At 35.6% G+C, this 19163-nt stretch overlaps 2 protein-coding genes across 3 annotated transcripts in view; one reads left to right on the forward strand and one right to left on the reverse strand.

Annotated features, from left to right (window-relative positions):
- The window catches only part of LOC115216368 (dnaJ homolog subfamily C member 10), a 48557-nt gene extending 40608 nt beyond the window's left edge, over positions 1-7949 (forward strand). For both annotated transcript variants that reach the window (XM_029785638.2, XM_036503437.1), the window contains exons 16-21: positions 1015-1170; positions 2385-2518; positions 3560-3761; positions 4690-4812; positions 5690-5770; positions 7290-7949. In XM_029785638.2, the coding sequence (XP_029641498.1) occupies positions 1015-1170; positions 2385-2518; positions 3560-3761; positions 4690-4812; positions 5690-5770; positions 7290-7307 (714 nt within the window). In that variant the 3' untranslated portion in view covers positions 7308-7949. The remainder of the gene's footprint in view (positions 1-1014; positions 1171-2384; positions 2519-3559; positions 3762-4689; positions 4813-5689; positions 5771-7289) is intronic.
- A 7429-nt stretch (positions 7950-15378) lies between these two features.
- LOC115213279 (probable ATP-dependent RNA helicase DDX52) overlaps positions 15379-19163 on the reverse strand; it is a 28097-nt gene continuing 24312 nt past the window's right edge. The window contains exons 13-16 of the mRNA XM_029782214.2: positions 19078-19153; positions 18509-18580; positions 17395-17481; positions 15379-15540 (exon numbers count right to left, since the gene is read on the reverse strand). Coding sequence (XP_029638074.1) covers positions 15396-15540; positions 17395-17481; positions 18509-18580; positions 19078-19153 — 380 coding nt within the window. The 3' untranslated portion in view covers positions 15379-15395. The remainder of the gene's footprint in view (positions 15541-17394; positions 17482-18508; positions 18581-19077; positions 19154-19163) is intronic.

Genomic DNA, 19163 nt, shown 5'->3' on the forward strand with positions numbered 1-19163 from the left:
TGTTCAGGAACTCATTAGATGTACACCCACAAACACGCACACACATAAGTGCTGATGTAGCTGTGTGGTTAAAAAGTTTGCTTCCCAACCACATGGTTTCAGGCTCTGTCTCGCTGCATGGCACCTTGGGCTTCTACTATAGTGTTGCACCAACCAAAGCTTTGTGAGTGGAATTGGTAGGTGGAAACTGAAAGAAGCCTGTTGTGTATCTGTGTGTGTGTGTGTGTTTGTGTCTCCTTGTCTTGACATCATGCACATAAATGAATGTCTTGTTACATTAAATTATGATGGCAAGTTTTAATTTAAATATGAACATGTCTGGCCAAGGGGAATCTTACTTGGAAATGGGTAAGGGTTGGTGACAGGAAAGGCATCTAGCTGTCAAAAATCTGCCATAGATAAATGATGATGATGAGGATGATATATAATACCTGTGTGTATCCTGATTTTAGAATAAGTACACTTTAGAATGTCAGGAAGAGCATTTGGTTATAAAACACTGCTTGAGAAAGTCCTGGCCAACTCATGCCAGCATAGAAAAGCAAATGTAAAAATAATGGTTCCCCTTCACCATCATCATCACTGCCACAATTACTTCCATCATCATCTCCATCGCTGCTGCCGCTGCCACCACCATTTCTATTAAAGTGCCCAGGCCCACCAATGCCTTGAGAGTGGATTTGGTTGCTGGAGACTGTGGAAGCCTGTTGTGTGTATGTGTATTTGTCCCTGACACTGCTTGAAGACTGGTGTTAGTTTATGTCCTTGCAGCTCAGCAAAAGAGACCAATAGAATAGGTACCAGACTGACAAATAAGTAATGGGATTGATTTGTTTGACTAAATCTTTCAAGGTAGTGCTCTAGCATGGCCACAGTCCAATGACTTAAACAAGATAAATGAAAGCAAAATTAAAACTGATTTACAAATCTCTCTATAGAGGGAAATTTTTTGTTGCTTTCCAAAAAAACACATTTTCTGATATTTTTTTCTCCTTTACTTTCACATTTTACTAGGATACTCTTCATCCATCTGTAGAACAACTGACTCCTGACAACTTTCATTCCAAAGTTAACCAGCGTGGCCAAAATGAAATCTGGGTTGTTGATTTCTTTGCTCCATGGTGTGGCCCTTGTCAGCAGTTGGCTCCTGAATGGCGTAAGCTCTCTAAGGTAACACAATATATCTATAAATATATATAAAAGGCAGCGAGCTGGCAGAATCGTTAACATGCCTGGCAAAATGCTTAGTGGCATTTCATCTGACTTTACATTCAGAGTTCAAATTCTGTCGAGGTCGACTTATGCTTTCTATTCTTTGGGGTTCATAAAATAAGTACCAGTCACATGGCAGGGTCGATGTAATTGCTGGCCTTGTGCCAAAATTCGAAACCAATAGGAAGCTTGCTTTGTAGCCACAAGGTTTCAGGCCCAATCCTACTGCGTGTCTTCTGCTATAACCTCGGGTTGACCGAAGCCTTATGATTGAGTTTGGTAGGCAGAAATTATTGTGTGTGTAAGTGCTTGTGCCTCCTAACAGAGAGGGAAATGCAAGTTTTTATTAATATCTATGATTGTTTTTTTAAAGAAGTTATTCTAAGAATATCATCCATAAATTGTTTTTCATTCTAAGAAAAATATTACGACCCTTCATAAATATTTCATAAATGACCTATTGTGTCAAGTACGTCAACATCAAAATAAAAATCAAATGGAAATTGTAGTTAAGATACCCGTGCCGGTGGTAAGTAAAAAGCACAATCCAAATGTGGCTGATGCCATTGCCGCCTGACTGGCGTCCGTGTCGGTGACACGTAAAAAGCACCAACTGATCGTGGCTGTTTGCCAGCCTTCTCTGTGGCACGAAAAAAGCACCCACTACACTCTCGAAGTGGTTGGCATCAGGAAGGGCATCCAGCTGTAGAAACACTGCCAGATCAGTCTGGAGCCTGGTGCAGCTTCCTGGCTTCCCAGATCCTGGTCGAACCGTCCAACCCATGCTAGCATGGAAAACGGATATTAAATGATGATGATAATGATGTAGCCAAGGCTAAAGAGACTGATAGAATAAATACCAGGTTTTAAAAAAAAGTACTGGGATCAATTTGGTCAACTAAAATTCTTCAAAGTGGTACCCCAGCATGGCTGCAGTCTAATGACTGAAATAAGTAAAAGATAAAACATAACATTTTTTATTTTAATTCTTTCCTTAGATTTAAATACCTTTCAAGTTAAGAAGATGGATTCACTTATATTTAATGTTGATGTGTAGTATTTCTTCTAATTCTGGATTTTATGTACATTTAAACAAATAGAATTTCAAACATTTTCATTTATATTGGAAAGCAATCCATTTTAATTATGCCTTTTTTCATTTCTCTTTCCAGATGTTCAAATCCAATAAAAATGTACATATTGCTGATATTGATTGCAAAAAACATAGATCTTTATGTCAACAAGAAGGGGTACACTCTTATCCCACGATGCGCTTGTATCCGTTATCTGGATCATCATTATTCGAGTAAGATCTCATCTTTCTTATTTGTTTAATATAGTGATTAATATTGTTCCTGTGCAAAAGGTAGCAGAATCATTAGCATGCCAGGTAAAATGCTTAGTGGTATTTCGTCCGCATTAACATTTTGAGTTCAAATTTTTCCAAGGTTGACTCTACCTTTCATCCTTAAAATAATTACCAGTTGAGTACTGGGGTTGATGTAATTAATTTTACCCCCTCTCCCCAAATTGCTGGCTTTGTGCCAAAATTTGAAACCAATATTACTCCTGTGCATCATTTAGGTGCATCCTGATTATTGACATTCACTCTTGTAAGATATGAGTAGCCATGTATATCCTCTATAGCAAGGAACCTGTTCTGGTTCCTTTCATACTGAATTGCTCACCACTTAGCATAAAAGTGCCTCTGCCTCAGATGAAAGCAGTCTTAGTGTTGTGAGCTAAGTGGCAACTTGTGTTGGTGCCATGAAAATAGTTTAAGACAGGCATCCAGCTGTAGAACCTATGCCAGAGCAAACTTAGCAAAATTTATCGTATCATCCAACCCCTGCTAGCATGGGATATATATATCAAATAATAATAATGATGGTGATGATGAGGAGGCATTGAAGAATAAGGTATTCTGCTTAGACACATGCCAAAATATCTGCAGAAAATTTGTATATTTATAAAACTTGTATATTTGTATATTTATTAAAACTTCCTTTTATGACCCAGAAGAAGAAGAAGGACTGCATCCATGATCTTTGTGGGGTCACAAAGATTAATGGGAAGAAAGGTAGGAAGAAACTATAACAGATGGGTTACTGTAGTAGGAAAAATCAGTGCATTCAGATATTGGGCTGTTCCCAGGCTAGTGACCTCGTCTGAATACTTGGAACAGAGCAGCTTGAGGACTGTACCACCATTAGCCTTCCAAGAATATTGGGCAGAGAAGATGGAGAAATGGATTGAAAAACAGATATGAAATTAGCAATGTTTGGACCTTAATTGATGACTGAAACTAATTTACTATTTCAATATTTATTTTTATTTATTTATCCAGGTCGTACAATGGCTGGAATCGAGACGTGCAGTCATTACATGCGTGGGTCTATGAATTTCTTCCCAGTAAAGTTGTTACTCTTCGCTCAAGTAGTTTCCATTCCAAAGTTATTAATTCCAAGCAACCTTGGATTGTAGATTTCTATGCTTCTTGGTGTGGACATTGTCAGATATTTAAACCTCAGTTTGAACAAGTTGCTGCTGTAAGTAATGCTTTATCTTTTATCTGTTTGTCATTGGACTGTGGCCACACTGGGGCATCACTTTGAAGGGTTTTAGTTAAACAGACCAACACCAGAACTTATTTTAAAGTCTGGTATTTATTCTATCGACTCCTATTGATGAATTGCTAAGTTATAGGGATGTAAACAAACCAGCACTGGTTGTTGAACGCTTGGGAGGAGAGAAAACAGACACGCACACACACACACACACACACACACACACACTCACAAAATGGGCTTCAACACAATTTCCACCTACCAAATCTACTCACAAGACATTGGCTGCTTGGCGCTATAGTAGTAGATATTTAGTGAAACTGAACTTGAAACCACATGGTTGCAAAGTGAGCTTATGAACCACAGAGTCATGCCTTACATACATACTTATATATGCATGCGTGTGTGTGTGTGTGTGTGTGTGTGTGCATGCATGCATTTTACAATTTTGTCTTTATACTCATTGAGTACATAACATTTAGATATCAGAAAGACTGAGCACAAGGGTCCTGTAAAAGTGACTGAGCATGAAATCTATTGACAGTATTTAGAAGGAGAAAGGCAGCAAGCTGGTGGAATAGTTAGAACACTGGGCAAAATGCTTAGCAGTATTTTGTCTGTCCTAACATACTGAGTTCAAATTCTGCCAAGGTTACCTTTACCATTTATCCTTTTGAGGTAGATAAAATAAGTACTAGTTGAACACAGGTGTTGATGTAAATGATTTACCCCTTCCCTGAAATTGCTGGCCTTATGCCAAAATTTGAAATCAATATTTGGAAGGAGACCAATCATACTTTTAAAAATTGTGAGAATCTGTATTGTGCTTGAATGAATTGGTAATAATCAGATTTATTCAGTGCATAAATGTTAATATGAAATTTTCTTTTTGGTTTGTTAATTTCTACAGAAATTAGAAGGCATTGTTCATGCTGGTAAAGTTGATTGTGAAGTAGAATTTCAAATATGCCAACAATATGGAATCTCAGCATATCCCTCAGTACGATTATTCACGGGTTCCAAACATTATAAGGTAATACTAATTCCATTATGATCTTCCTTCCTTCTTTCCCTCCCCCCCTCAATCCTATTGTCATTCATGACCAAGGGGGGTCTTTAATCTGCAGATTGAAGACGATCCCTCTTCTAATGCAAGTAAATTATGTTTTCTCTGTCATTTCAATTTGGTTTAGTTTGTTCATGGTGATGGTAGTGATCAGGGAATAATGCAATCCATTAATTAGGTAACCACTGGAAACTTCACTCTGAACTGTTTTTAAGGCCCAGTGGTAGGCCATAGAACAAGCATGGGCAACCTTTTTGAGGAGTGGGCTCAAAACAGGACTCATCATCAAGTAGACTGCATTGCTAAAAAAATTCAAATCATTCAGAAAGTCCCACAGGCTGTGATTTACCTATAGCTGCTTGAGAATCTTTACGTAAAGAAACATAATTAAGCTTCTCTTGGATAGGATACCAGGTTGTTTTGTGCCAAGTCAGTCCTGATAAAAGAAATCTGAGATCAAAGGTATTGTGTTTGTAATCAGTATAAGTCTAGATGCCACTTCTCAACATGCAGCAAATAGTAACCAGAAAAGCCTAAAAAAAATTACACCTTACCTTTAAAATGGCATAAAGTTCCTTGGGGAAAAACGTTACTTTTGTACAATTGATTTGATATCAGTATCTGATAAAGTATTGTTAACCACACCAAGATTATTTTGACCAAAAAAAAAATTTTTTTTAATGCAAGTATTAAACCTGGCTCTCTATTGTTTGTACAATTTTTCTCTTTCATCCAATAAAGCAGATCAAAAATAAGTACTACTAAAATTATAACTCTATTACCAAATCAAAATTTATAAGATTTAGAATTTTCTCCTATTTGTATTTCTAAACCTTTTTTTCAGAATGGTTATGATATTGACAGTCAGGATGCAGAAGAAATTATCGATATTGTAAACAGTAGATTGCAAAAGAAAAAATCTAAAGTAAGTATTGAAAATGTTTTGAAGATATGGATTTAAGAAAGGAACAGATAGATTTACTAAATTGAAATTAGTACATCCTTTGCTCTTATGAGTTACTTCCCTTAATTATTATTATTCAAATTGAATTTTTCTTTATCTTTTTTTTTTAAAGTTAGGAGATAAGGTAGTGTCCATGATCCCTTACAAGCCCTCTGATTCTGGTATTAGTGAATGAGGTCTCTTCAGCAGAAGACCTGGCTCAAATGTTTGTTACAGAGTGGACAACACTAAAGGCTCTCATGTGCAACAGTTTACTATCTCTGTCATGGCAGGATTTGAACTCTGAATGCTGAAACAAATACAACCAAACATCCAGTCCACCATTCTTACAGGTCTGGTCAGGATTGGTACTCTTTTATCGACCCTGTAAAGATGAAAGGCAAAGTTTACATTAGTGGTATTTGAACTCGAGAGTTGGAACAAATACCACAAGACTGTTTAACACTCTAGTGATTGAATTTTCTGCCTTAGTACTTCATCATCATCATCGTCGTTTAACGTCCGCCTACCATGCTGGCATGGGTTGGACGATTTTGACTTAGTGCTGGCGAACCAGATGGCTGCACCAGGCTCCAATCTTAATCTGGCAGAGTTTCTACAGCTGGATGCCCTTCCTAATGCCAACCACTCTGAGAGTGTAGTGGGTGTTTTTTACATGCCACTGGCACAGGGGCCAGTCAGGTGGTACTGGCAACGACCTCGCTCGAATCTTTTTAAACATGCCACCGGCACAGGTGCCAGTAAGGCGATGCTGGTAACTATTTTGAATGACTTTACATCTTGGAAAAGTATTAGCATCTGTAATGAAAGCTTCTGTAATTTGCTTCTGTATATTGAAAAATATTTGTGTTCTACTTGAGATAGAAAATGAATATTTATCCCCAGATATAGTTATAACTCTTACTGTATTTTGGAGATGTTTTACCTAAACAACTGGGCAAGAAATGTAAGGGTAAAATTAGAGTTGTGATGTTCATGCTTTACCTAGTAAACTGATTGGAAGCTCACTTTGAGCTTAGCTTGAACTCTGTATTGCATAGTAATGAGGTGCTTTTCAAAATATTGTTTGAATAAAAGCATTAGATTAATAGTACTGATATTTACGGTGTTAGTAATGTATGCAAGGTAGCTATGACTGTAGTTGTACTTATCATCATCTTCCATGCTGGATTGAGTTGGATGGTTTGACAAGTTGGACTGTATCATGCTTCAATGTATACTTTTTTGTAGTTTCTGTTGTTGGATTTCCTTCCTAATGCTCTTTGTGTGACACCTGCATTGGTGAAAATTGCTTTATAGCTTGCAAGGCTAAGGGCCTTAAGTGGCCCCTAAAACTAAGAGAGAAAGAAGAAAGAGTGGGTAGATGGATAAGGAATGGTAAGTAGGAGAGGATGGGAAGAGTATGGCAGACAACAACCAAACACTTTATATATTTTTTTTTTTTTGATTACTGAATATGTTTTTTTATTTTAATTTTCAGAAACATGATGAATTTTAAGTAATACTTGTGTAAGAAACAGTACACAGCCTTACAGTTGCTGAAATGAAATAACAACCATTTTGAAAAAAAATCCTGTATTTAACTTTCTACGCATTTTGGAGATACCATTTTGAATGTTGCAGCCTATTTTACAAAAAATAAGTGATGCATAACAACAATTCTGTTTTTTTTTTCTCTTTAAATCTCTATAATCAAGCTCTCTTTTAAAATCTCTTGAGTTGTACTTATGAGATTTTTTTGTGACATTAACTTTCAGGATTTCTGTAGGGTATTTTTCTACTGAAATAACTTTTGGTGACTATGTTCATCCATACCTTAGCAAGGAGTTCCACATGAACAAACTGGTGACTTTCATTTTATTTTTTTTTTAATGATAAAATAGAGAAAAATTAAATATATTATTTAAGAATTCAGATACCCCAAACACAACCAAACAAACATACAAACAAACAAACAAAAAAAAAGATAAGCAAAACAAAAATGCTTCAAATATATATGTCCTGTTTATTTTATGACTGAAAGGAGACGAAATTTTGTGTGAATGAGAATTAAGTGTTTTGAGTTCAGTGTTCACTGAGATTATTTTTGAAGAACGTAAAAAAAGAAAAAGAAATTGATAAAAAACATTTTATAAATTTACGTTGTTTTATATTTTTAATTGTTTTCATATTTAATGCTGCTGGAAACTATATTCTTTAATGCAGAAATCTGTTGTTGGATTTTGTATGAAGTATACAAAGTAGATTGGTGGAATTGTACAGCATCTGACAAAATGCTCTGCCATATTTATATTCATCCCTCTACACATTCTGATTTCAAATCCAATTGTTGGCAGCTTTGCCTCTCATCCTCTCAGGATCAATACATACTAGTCAAATACTGGGGTCAATATAATCAGTTCTTCCACAAAAAGTTTTGGCCTTGTGCTTAATTTACAAGTTATAATTAAAAAATCTTTTATTAAGAGATTAATTTTCGTGTGTGTTTAATGTTGACGCTGGAAATTACTACAATAGATTTTTCTATTTGTTTCCTATACATAGCATTGAAATCAAGTAACGTGGGGATGTGATAACATCTTCATTTTACATGGCTCTGTGTCCAACTTTAATGCCACCATGTTCAAAACACAGATGGTGTTGACTACCTTGTGTTTCTTTTGACATTTTCAAAGACAGTTTCCGTCACTTAATCTCAGAGATGTTCATTTGCATCCTGTAAATCAGGTGAAAGAAATAGCAAGCCTTCTCCCTCTGGATACTTGTTCAACAGCAAACAGATTTGCACAGTTAGTTAATTCTCATCAGGAGTTTTATACTGAAAGTTTTACAGTCAAAGATGTTGCTGCTATGACCATTCCATCCTTTTCTCAGGTATAGTATGCATGTATGTATATATATATATATATATATAATTTATAAAATGAAGGCAAATGTTGATACAAATTGGATTTTTATGTAAAAAGGGATCTAAATGGGGCTGGAAGAGGATTAAAATTTACAGGAGCGGGTAACTTGAGGTGAGAAATTGATTGGGGGACGTTTTGGGACACTACAGTGGTTGCTTTGGTGTGAAAACGGGATTTTATTGATTTTTGGGGACACTTTAGGGTCTAGATTGGACACCTTTTGCCCAATTTCAATCAAATTTTCAACATGGTAAAGTGGAAGCAGATTTGTAATTTAGGCATGGAAAATGGGTTCAAAATTTTGAAAATTAAGGCAAGATTTTTGCCTTTTATTTTTTATTGTTTAGTTTTCATTTTTTCTGAAAGAAATTTACAGCTGCATGTAGCCTGTGTTTAGTGCTTTCATTTGCATGATCAATTGTTGAAAAATTCCCAAAATAAGTACTAAATAAGTACGAAATTTAACAAAGAAATCCTTTTTTTCCTTATTTTTAATCGCCCAAAAGGCAAGTGTGCTTTCCGTTGTCACTGCCTGAGATGATTGATCTTTCAAAATATTTTCTTTCTCAACTTAGTCTTTTGTTTTTTTATAAATGAGAGATAGAGAGTAAGAGAAAGCGAGGGAGAGTCTGAGAGAAAGGAAGAGTAAGAGAGTGGGAAAGTGAGAAAGGAGAGAGAAGCAAAGAGGGAGAATGTGGTGATAAGAAACAGAAAGTAACAACCACACCCTCACCCGCACGTAGAACGGGTCACCTTAAGCCAGTATATATATAAGAAAGAGAAAGAGAACCATATTATTGTATTGGCTTTTATAAAAAAATTTGGGTCAGTTTTGCTACTATTTCTAGCATTTCTTGTAACTTTTTGGAGACTTCCTCATTAGCTCTTAGTCATGTCTATTCAAAGTTAAGTTACTGTATTGTTTCACTATTAGGCATGTGTTTTACTTCCATTTAAAATATGGTAGCCTTGAGCTAACTGCTAGGCTTAGATTTTGATTTTGATGTTTGGTACTTGTTTCCTAACAGAAAGAACTATATTTGTTTATTTTCTTTGTCATTTTTTTTTTCGGGTTAGTAAGATATTGTTTTGTTCACTGAGTTATCTTTAATTGATCTTGTGTTTATGCTGTTGCATTACTAATTATTAAATAATCAATGACTCACACCTGTTATTTTCTCCTTCTGATCATTTGAAGTCCTTCATTTTTACTAGGACATATATATATAATACTTTGAAGATAAGGAAGCAAAGAAAAATCTTGTAGCGTCTTAATCTTTTTTTTTTTTTTTTAAATGAACTACCTGCCATTTTAAATTCTGGGCCATGATTTATATCTCTTGGAATTGATGCTCAATATAGTTGTAACAACTAAAATACTTTGTCCTCACCAATAACTACCAGCCTTCTATAAAGCTCAAGTGAAGCCTACAATGGATGTACTGCATCCACATCTGAGATGGTGTTTCTGCTACATATATTCACACATTCTAGACTGCTACCAAAGAAGGGCCAAGGCCACTCAACTGATTGCTATAAAGTTATTCAGAAGCATACTCTTACTCAGTGGTTCCCAACCATTTTTTTTTATCTACAAACCCCTTTGATTCCTGTTTTACTCTATTGAACTCTCATAGCCATATGATGTTTAAAAAAATTCTATTATATTTTATTAATTAAATAAGGTTGATCTCAAAAGACTGAAGTTTTGAAGGCCAATCTCAATATGCTCCTTATAAAGGAGATGACGGAGGACTAAGATATGTGGTGCATTGCTGTACTTGAGAAGGCTTGCTCACCACAACAAAATTGAGATTGTAAAGCCAAGGTGCCACATGAAAAGCATTGGTGTGGGTGTTGGTGCCATGTGAAAAGCAGTGCTGGTACCACATAAAAAGCATTGATTATGATGCCACATAAAAAGTACCCAGTATACTCTGTGGAGTGGTTGACATTAGGAAGGGCATCAAGCTGTAGAAACCAAGCCAAAACAGACTATGGAACCTGATGCAGGCCCCTGGCCTTACCAGTTCCTGTCAAACCATCTAACTCATGCCACCATGGAAAACAGACATCAAATGATGATGATGAATTGTTAAATATTTTATGTATTTTGCAACATTTTTAGCATTTCTTGTAACTTTTTGGAGACTTCCTCATTAGCTCTTAGTCATGTCTATTCAAAGTTAAGTTACTGTATTGTTTCACTATTAGGCATGTGTTTTACTTCCATTTAAAATATGGTAGCCTTGAGCTAACTGCTAGGCTTAGATTTTGATTTTGATGTTTGGTACTTGTTTCCTAACAGAAAGAACTATATTTGTTTATTTTCTTTGTCATTTTTTTTTCGGCTTAGTAAGATATTGTTTTGTTCACTGAGTTATCTTTAATTGATCTTGTGTTTATGCTGTTGCATTACTAATTATTAAATAATCAATGACTCACACCTGTTATTTTCTCCTTCTGATCATTTGAAGTCCTTCATTTTTACTAGGACATATATATATAATACTTTGAAGATAAGGAAGCAAAGAAAAATCTTGTAGCGTCTTAATCTTTTTTTTTTTTTTAAATGAACTACCTGCCATTTTAAATTCTGGGCCATGATTTATATCTCTTGGAATTGATGCTCAATATAGTTGTAACAACTAAAATACTTTGTCCTCACCAATAACTACCAGCCTTCTATAAAGCTCAAGTGAAGCCTACAATGGATGTACTGCATCCACATCTGAGATGGTGTTTCTGCTACATATATTCACACATTCTAGACTGCTACCAAAGAAGGCCAAGGCCACTCAACTGATTGCTATAAAGTTATTCAGAAGCATACTCTTACTCAGTGGTTCCCAACCATTTTTTTTTATCTACAAACCCCTTTGATTCCTGTTTTACTCTATTGAACTCTCATAGCCATATGATGTTTAAAAAAATTCTATTATATTTTATTAATTAAATAAGGTTGATCTCAAAAGACTGAAGTTTTGAAGGCCAATCTCAATATGCTCCTTATAAAGGAGATGACGGAGGACTAAGATATGTGGTGCATTGCTGTACTTGAGAAGGCTTGCTCACCACAACAAAATTGAGATTGTAAAGCCAAGGTGCCACATGAAAAGCATTGGTGTGGGTGTTGGTGCCATGTGAAAAGCAGTGCTGGTACCACATAAAAAGCATTGATTATGATGCCACATAAAAAGTACCCAGTATACTCTGTGGAGTGGTTGACATTAGGAAGGGCATCAAGCTGTAGAAACCAAGCCAAAACAGACTATGGAACCTGATGCAGGCCCCTGGCCTTACCAGTTCCTGTCAAACCATCTAACTCATGCCACCATGGAAAACAGACATCAAATGATGATGATGAATTGTTAAATATTTTATGTATTTTGCAACATTTTTTTCATAGTTTGATGACCGGTTATAACCTGGTAATATAATTCTTAGTTTAGTTTACCTGTAATGAATTTTTTCGTGTGAATTTACATTCAATTTGTATTTTGATTTTATGCTACATATATAATTTTTACTGAAATAGATACTGTAGTGGTAAGTTGCAAATATAAAGTCTCTTAACCCTTTTGCATTTAAACCAACCATATCAGGCCTAAATATTCTACATGTTTTATGTTCAACCTGGCCAAATGTGCTCTCTCACATCTACCCTACAAAGCCATTTTAAAAATAAACAATCAAGCACCCAGTACACTCTACATAGTGGTTGGCATTAGGAAGGGCATCCAACCATAGAAACCATGGCAGAACAGACAGTGAAGTCCGGTGCAGCCTCTTGCCTTCCTAACTCCAGTCAGACGATCCATCCCATGCCTGCTTGGAAAATGGATGTTAAATGATGATGAGGAAGAAGATGACATCAAAATCTGAAAGCTATGAGATAATTCATGTTTTATTCAAAACAATGTGAATAAATAAGAATTACATTTGACAGAATAATCTGAATGCTAAAGTGTTAGTGGCTATTACCAAGCTTTGTTTAAATCTCCTTTCTTAGGTTCTGTAATTTCAGAATAATTTGGGATTACACTCTTTATGTGCAGCTTTCCTATTTATTCAAATATTATTTTGTGTCAACATTACTTCTCTAATCATCCAGACAAGAGGTTTAGGAATCTGAGATTGTTGTTTGCAAGACTAGAACATTTTTGGAAGATTATTAAGTGTTTAAGGAATTTATAGAAAATTTAACTGGAGTTACAATAAGAGTATTTGTGCTGCTACTCTGTGTATCCGTTGAAGGTTAAATTATTTTAACGAGATATATACTCTATTGTCATAAATTTTAGATAAATCTTGAGATGAATTTTCACAATTAGTGCCAGTGTAGCTGTGTGGTAAGAAGTTTGCTTCCCAACCAGACGGTTTCAGGTTCAGTCCTACTGTGTGGCATGTTGGGCAAGTGACTGAATTTGGTAGACAGAAACTGAAAGCTCTTCATATGTATTAATGTTTTTCCCCACCCACCACTTGACAGCTGGCATTAGTGTGTTTTCGTCTCTGTAATTTTGCAAGTTGGCAAAGGAGATTGATAGAGTAAGTACCAGGCTTAAAAAAAAGTAAGCACTGGGCTCAGTTTGTTCAATTAAAATTCCTCAAGGCAGTGCCCCAGCATGGCTACGATCTAATGATTGAAACCAGTAAAAGATAAATAGTATCATGCTTCTATCCTGAATGACTGTTTCACATTGTAACTGTCATTGTTATTATGTCTGCTTTTTCCATGCTGGTATGGGTTAGATGAGACTTGAGTCAGTTTTCTATGGCCAAATTCCATTCCTGATGCCAATCCCATTTCTCTTTTATTTCAAATGTACTGTATTCCACAACGTTATAACAGAACTGTCAAAATTTTATGTAGAATAAGCATCATCACCACTAACTGAACAGTGTCAATGTGAATATAAACACATACATAAAGAAGTGGTAAGAAATTTGTTACCTGACCACATGGTTCCATGTTCATGTTCAATCTCACTGAGTGATACCTTGGTTAAGTGTCTTTCACTATAACCTAGCAAGTAGATTTGATAGATGGAAACTGAAAGAAGCTTTGTGCAGGTGACACATAAAACATCATTTGAGCGTGGCTGTTGTCAGTACCGCCTGACTGGCCCTCCTGCTGGTGGCACATAAAAGCACCCACTACATTTTTGGAGTGGTTGGCGTTAGGAAGGTCATCAATCTGTAGAAACTCTGCCAGATCAGATTGGAGCCTGGTGCAGCCATCTGGCTCACCAGTTCCCAGTCAAACCGTCCAACCCATGCTAGCATGGAAAGCAGACATTAAACGATGATAATATATATGTTTGTCATTGTCTCCCACCACTTAGCAACTGGTATTGGTGTATTTACATCTCCATAACATAGTGACTCAGCAAAAGGGCTCGACAGGATAAGTACCAGGCTTTACAAAAAAATAAGTACTGGTGTTGATTCATTTGACTAAAAATTCTTCAAGGCAATGTCTCAGCATGGCTGCAGTCCAATGACTGAAACAAGTAAAAGATATATAACAATATTCCCATATAGTTTGTGTCCATCAAATTTCACTTATAAGGTTATGGTCAACTTAAAGTAGAAGACACCTGCTCATTGTTAAATTATAATTGATCTCTATGTGAAAGATCAAAAGCAACATTGTTTTATTTTAGTCCCAGAGTAACTCTGAACAAACCTGTGGTACACAAGACATTCAGTTGTCTTAAGAGCATTCTACAGATCTATTATTTCAAATATATGAGACCTCTTTCTACTGGAGGACCTTACTATGCATTCTGACACTCATTTGTCATATGGGGTGCTGGGTATCAATCAAGAAAAGTTCCTTCCCTAACCAAAGAAAGACCAGATGGCTTTAGTTAATATTTGCATGTCAGTAGTACATTATCATCCTTTAATGTCCATTTTCCATGTTGGGGGTAAATGAGATTATTGATAGTGCTGCTATTTTAGGATGTATGTTTTAGAAAGGAGGTGGTGTAGTGTTTGAGAGTGATATTGTAGTGATATGGCTGTGAGAATTGGAATTATCCATGGGAACAAACAACTCCCTCTTCACATGTTCAGGTGGTCTTTCATTCTGAGTGTTTTCACTGAGTAGGTAACCTGGGTGAAACTTGTGATGATGCACAGTGCATAATTTTGTTCTTTGTAACAGCTTTTGAGGTCCAGGTATGAGTAGCATGATTCATGACAAAGTAGACCAATGTCTTCAGCTGCAATTCCAGAACATCAAGTGACTATGAAAAGGCCTTCTAGTTTGTTAACATCATCCTTATTTTCATTGCTGCCACTAATGTTAAAATGGTATTTGAGCAAATTTCTAAGTGACTCCTGTTGTATGATAGAGAGTATTAAATTACATATATCTTTCAGTCATTGTATTGAAAATATTAATTTGAATTTTCTTAACTCTTGAACAGACCTGAAAAAAATTCCTTAAGAAATAAACAGCTTTACAGTTTCATAAAGAAGAATAAGTGTTTAAGTACTGTAGATCAACCTAAGTTTAATAGAGGCTAAACTAAAGGAAATAATTCATGCTTGTTTATATTTCCCAAGCTTTCATAGATAGCTAATATACATTTGACACACTCCTTTAAAAAAAAATGTACAATAAAATTCTAGACACAAGCCAACACATAAAATCTGAAACTATTTTATTTATTAGATGATTTCTTTGGAACTTTCTTTCGTTTTCCAGGAAACTCCTTTGAAACTCTTTTCTTTTTCCCAGGGAACTCTCTTGAAGCTTTCAACTTTGTTTTTGAAATTCCGTTTGGTAAATTAGAATTATTTTTGTTCCTAAAAAAAAAATGTTTCAGTTGGAACAATAGATGAAAAGGATTAAAATGACCGTGAAAGATTAAAACACAATTTATATAAACCGTGTGCAGTTGAAAAAAAAACTGACTCTAAATGAATTAAGTCTTATATGAGGTCAATACCATTGATCCCAGTACTTATTTTATCAACGTCAAAAAGACGAAAAGCAAAGTTGACCTCAGTGGGATTTGAACCCAGAACATAAAGAGTTGGAAAAAATACAAGGTATCTGGTCCAGTGCACTAATGATTCTACTAATTCACTACTTTTATTCCTATTAAGTAATACTGAAATTACACATAGCAGCATTCCTAATATGAACATGACAAGCGTTAATAAACAACTTAACATGGATTAAAAGCTAACAAATAATATTGAATCTATTATGTTTGTGTTGGTAAGTTGGTGTGATCTAAGGAGCCATGAGTTCTGTGCGGGATTCTTCTAAGGAATTAGAAAAGTGTTGGGAGGCTGGCTAGCTTACCATCAAGCTTACTAAATCAGAAAACATGCTCCCTTAATTAGGGTTTAAAATTTATAACTCTTTGGTGATGTACTAAAAATGGTGATTTCGCTACAAAGCATTACTGTAGAGAATTTTTTAGCTTAAAATTTCTGATGATATGTTTTCATCTGCTTGGGTTTTAACTTAAAGCAAACTTTACAGCTAGATTGATTTTTATATATTCATAACATGTTATGCAAATGATCTCATGATCTGCAACTTCAGAAAATCAGCCAGCTACCCAGTCACTTATCAGTCTGATGGGCACATAAGCCAGATTTACTACCTCCTCACTAGGTAATGAGATAGATGGATGCTTAAGTCTTTCCCAGGTGAAGAGTGTACAACCCAACATAGTTTACTCGTTAGTGACTTCAGAATTAGAGCTAGAAAGATTCATAGAAATAAACCAATCTGGAAAAGAAGACTATGGAAGCTCAAAGACCCAGCAAAAAGACAAAAAGTTAGAGATTTCCTAACAGAAGCTTCTGATGAAAGAGAGGAAGAGTTGGGGACAATTGGAAGTTCCTGTGGGACAATCTATTGAGGGCTACAGATGAAATCTGTGGTTGGTGCAGAGTCCCAGCTAGACCAAAGGTGACATGGTAGTAGAACAAGGAGGTAGACAGTGCTATAAATGCAAAAAAACAGGCTTGGAAAGACAAAAAAAAAAAAGGTTTAAGCAGAGAATTATATCAGGTTGCCAAAAGGGCAGCTAGGCGTCAGGTTTACATAGCAAAAGGAATAGCTGAAGGTAAGAAATTTACAAATGTACTACAGTGTGATGTGTTCAGGATTGCAAAGCATCCTGTGCACACTGTAAAGTGGTTGGCATTTGGAAGGACATCCAGCTGTAAAAACTTTGCCAAAACTGACCGTGCCTGTGCTTGTGCCATGTAAAAGGCACTAAGTCCACTCTGCTCAGTGGTTGGTGTTAGGAAGGGCATCCAGCTGTAAAAATCCTGCCAAAACAGTCACAGAAGTATGGTGCAGCCTGGCTGGCTCTTGTACCATTCCACCCATGCCAGCATGTAAAGTGGATGTTAAACAATAATGATGATGATTACATCTTAGCTTAACTTAAATATTATTGAATTGTTTCATACAAGCAATTTTGAAAAAATGGATGCTGCAGTCAAACAACAATATTCACCTTGTAAACATTACGGTGAATAATAAATGAAAATGTATTTGATAAAAATATCAAAATATGCTTTTTTGTGCATTTCTTTGCCATCAACACAAACAAGAGAAGTAGTTTGATGAATCTAAATGAAAATACACAACAACCAACCTGATTAAAAATTTTTTATATAAAAAAACTTTACCTTTTTAATTTCTTTTTATTTTCTCTAAGGGAAGTAGAAATGCTTTTTCGCTTGGGATTTTTCTGAGCCATTTTTCTGCGGTCTTTCCTGCAAGAGTAAAAGGCAGTGAAACAGAACCTAATAATATTTGAATAAAACCTATAATCAAAAGTCAGTAAAGTAAATGAGTTGACATGGTTAGTGTTTAAGATAACTGCTTAGATTCAAATGGACTCTATCGTAAAAGTTCAGGTATGCCAGTCAATTTCAATAAGGTTAAAAAAATAGTGATCTGCTTTCTTCATTATTACCACCATCTCATTTCATCTCATCAGTTCAGTTCATTTGGTTTTGTCTGTTTTTCCATGCTGGCTTGGGTTTGATGAAACTTGTTGAAGTAGATATTTACGGATGCATGCTTTTTCTGTTGCTGATACTTACTTGCTTTTTAAGCTAGATATGTTTTCATTCCATGGGTCCTTCACACACTGAAAGCTGAAAGTGCAAGACTTTTGTTTCCTGGAGAGTGTAAACAAAAACACTCTTATTTTGCTCAGATGTTTTTAATTAGGATGTGTGGGAAGGCATGTGCACACTTACACGTATGTGTGTGTGTGTATATATATATATATATACATACATGCATACACTGGCCCTCATGCCAGTGGCACGTTAAAGCACCCACTACATTCTCGGAGTGGTTGACGTTAGGAAGGTCATCCAGCTGTAGAAACTCTGCCAGATCAGATTGGAGCCTAGTGCAGCCATCTGGTTCACCAGTCCTCAGTCAAATCGTCCAACCCATGCGAGCATGGAAAGCGGACGTTAAGCAATGATGATGATGATATATACATACACATGTATCACAGGCTTCTCAGTTTCCTTCTACCACTACTCAATTCTGTTCACAATGCATTGGTCAATCCTGAAGCTACATTAGAAGACATGCCGAAAGAGCTATGCAGTGAAACTGAATCTAGAACCATGTGATTGATGTTTCTGAAATTTATAAGCCCCCTAAACATTAAATGATCAACCGTGGCAGAATTTGGCAGGAAACAATAAAAGGATATAAATTATTATCCTTGCCATCAAGAATAATAACCATGAACTGGATTAAAGTAGACAGACTTACTTGCTAGGACGTTTTAGTTTCAACATATACTCTGGAACAGGACAACCAGCACCATGCATAACAGTGGCAATACTGTAAACAATAAATGCATACTTGATATAAACATCACCATATGTCTAAATATCCATGACATTATTAATAATGTTATAATTTTCTGGAGTATTAACATCATCTTTAAATACAAACTCTTTTTTTCAGATTTACATCTGTTTCAATCCCTGATCATTATGTGTCTTATTTCTGTATCTATGAGTGACCTAAAAGATAGGAATGTTATTGTTGTTGGTAAAGTTATAAATGTTCCTAGCTCAAATCTAATCAGGTATTACTGTACATGTCCAGGAATGAGATCCCTGATGAGAATTAGAAATGAAAATAATTAAAAACAGTGTAGATATCAATATAAAAAAGTTTCATCTCTACAGATAAGCTGAGGCTAATAGTCTAAAAAATTAATTTTATAAGGCATGTATTCCTAAAATAGACAATATATGTTGTCACCATCTAAAAACAGAAAAAATTGTAGTAGTAATAGTAGTAATTAGATAAGAGATGGTATTACAACTCACCTTCGCAAATACTCAACATCGTCTTCAACAAAGAATGTAATAGCCTTGCCTTGTCTTCCAGCACGTCCAGTACGACCTGCACAAGA

This window comes from Octopus sinensis, linkage group LG1 (genome assembly GCF_006345805.1).
Source record: "Octopus sinensis linkage group LG1, ASM634580v1, whole genome shotgun sequence".
In the NCBI taxonomy this organism is placed as follows: Eukaryota; Metazoa; Mollusca; class Cephalopoda; order Octopoda; family Octopodidae; genus Octopus; species Octopus sinensis.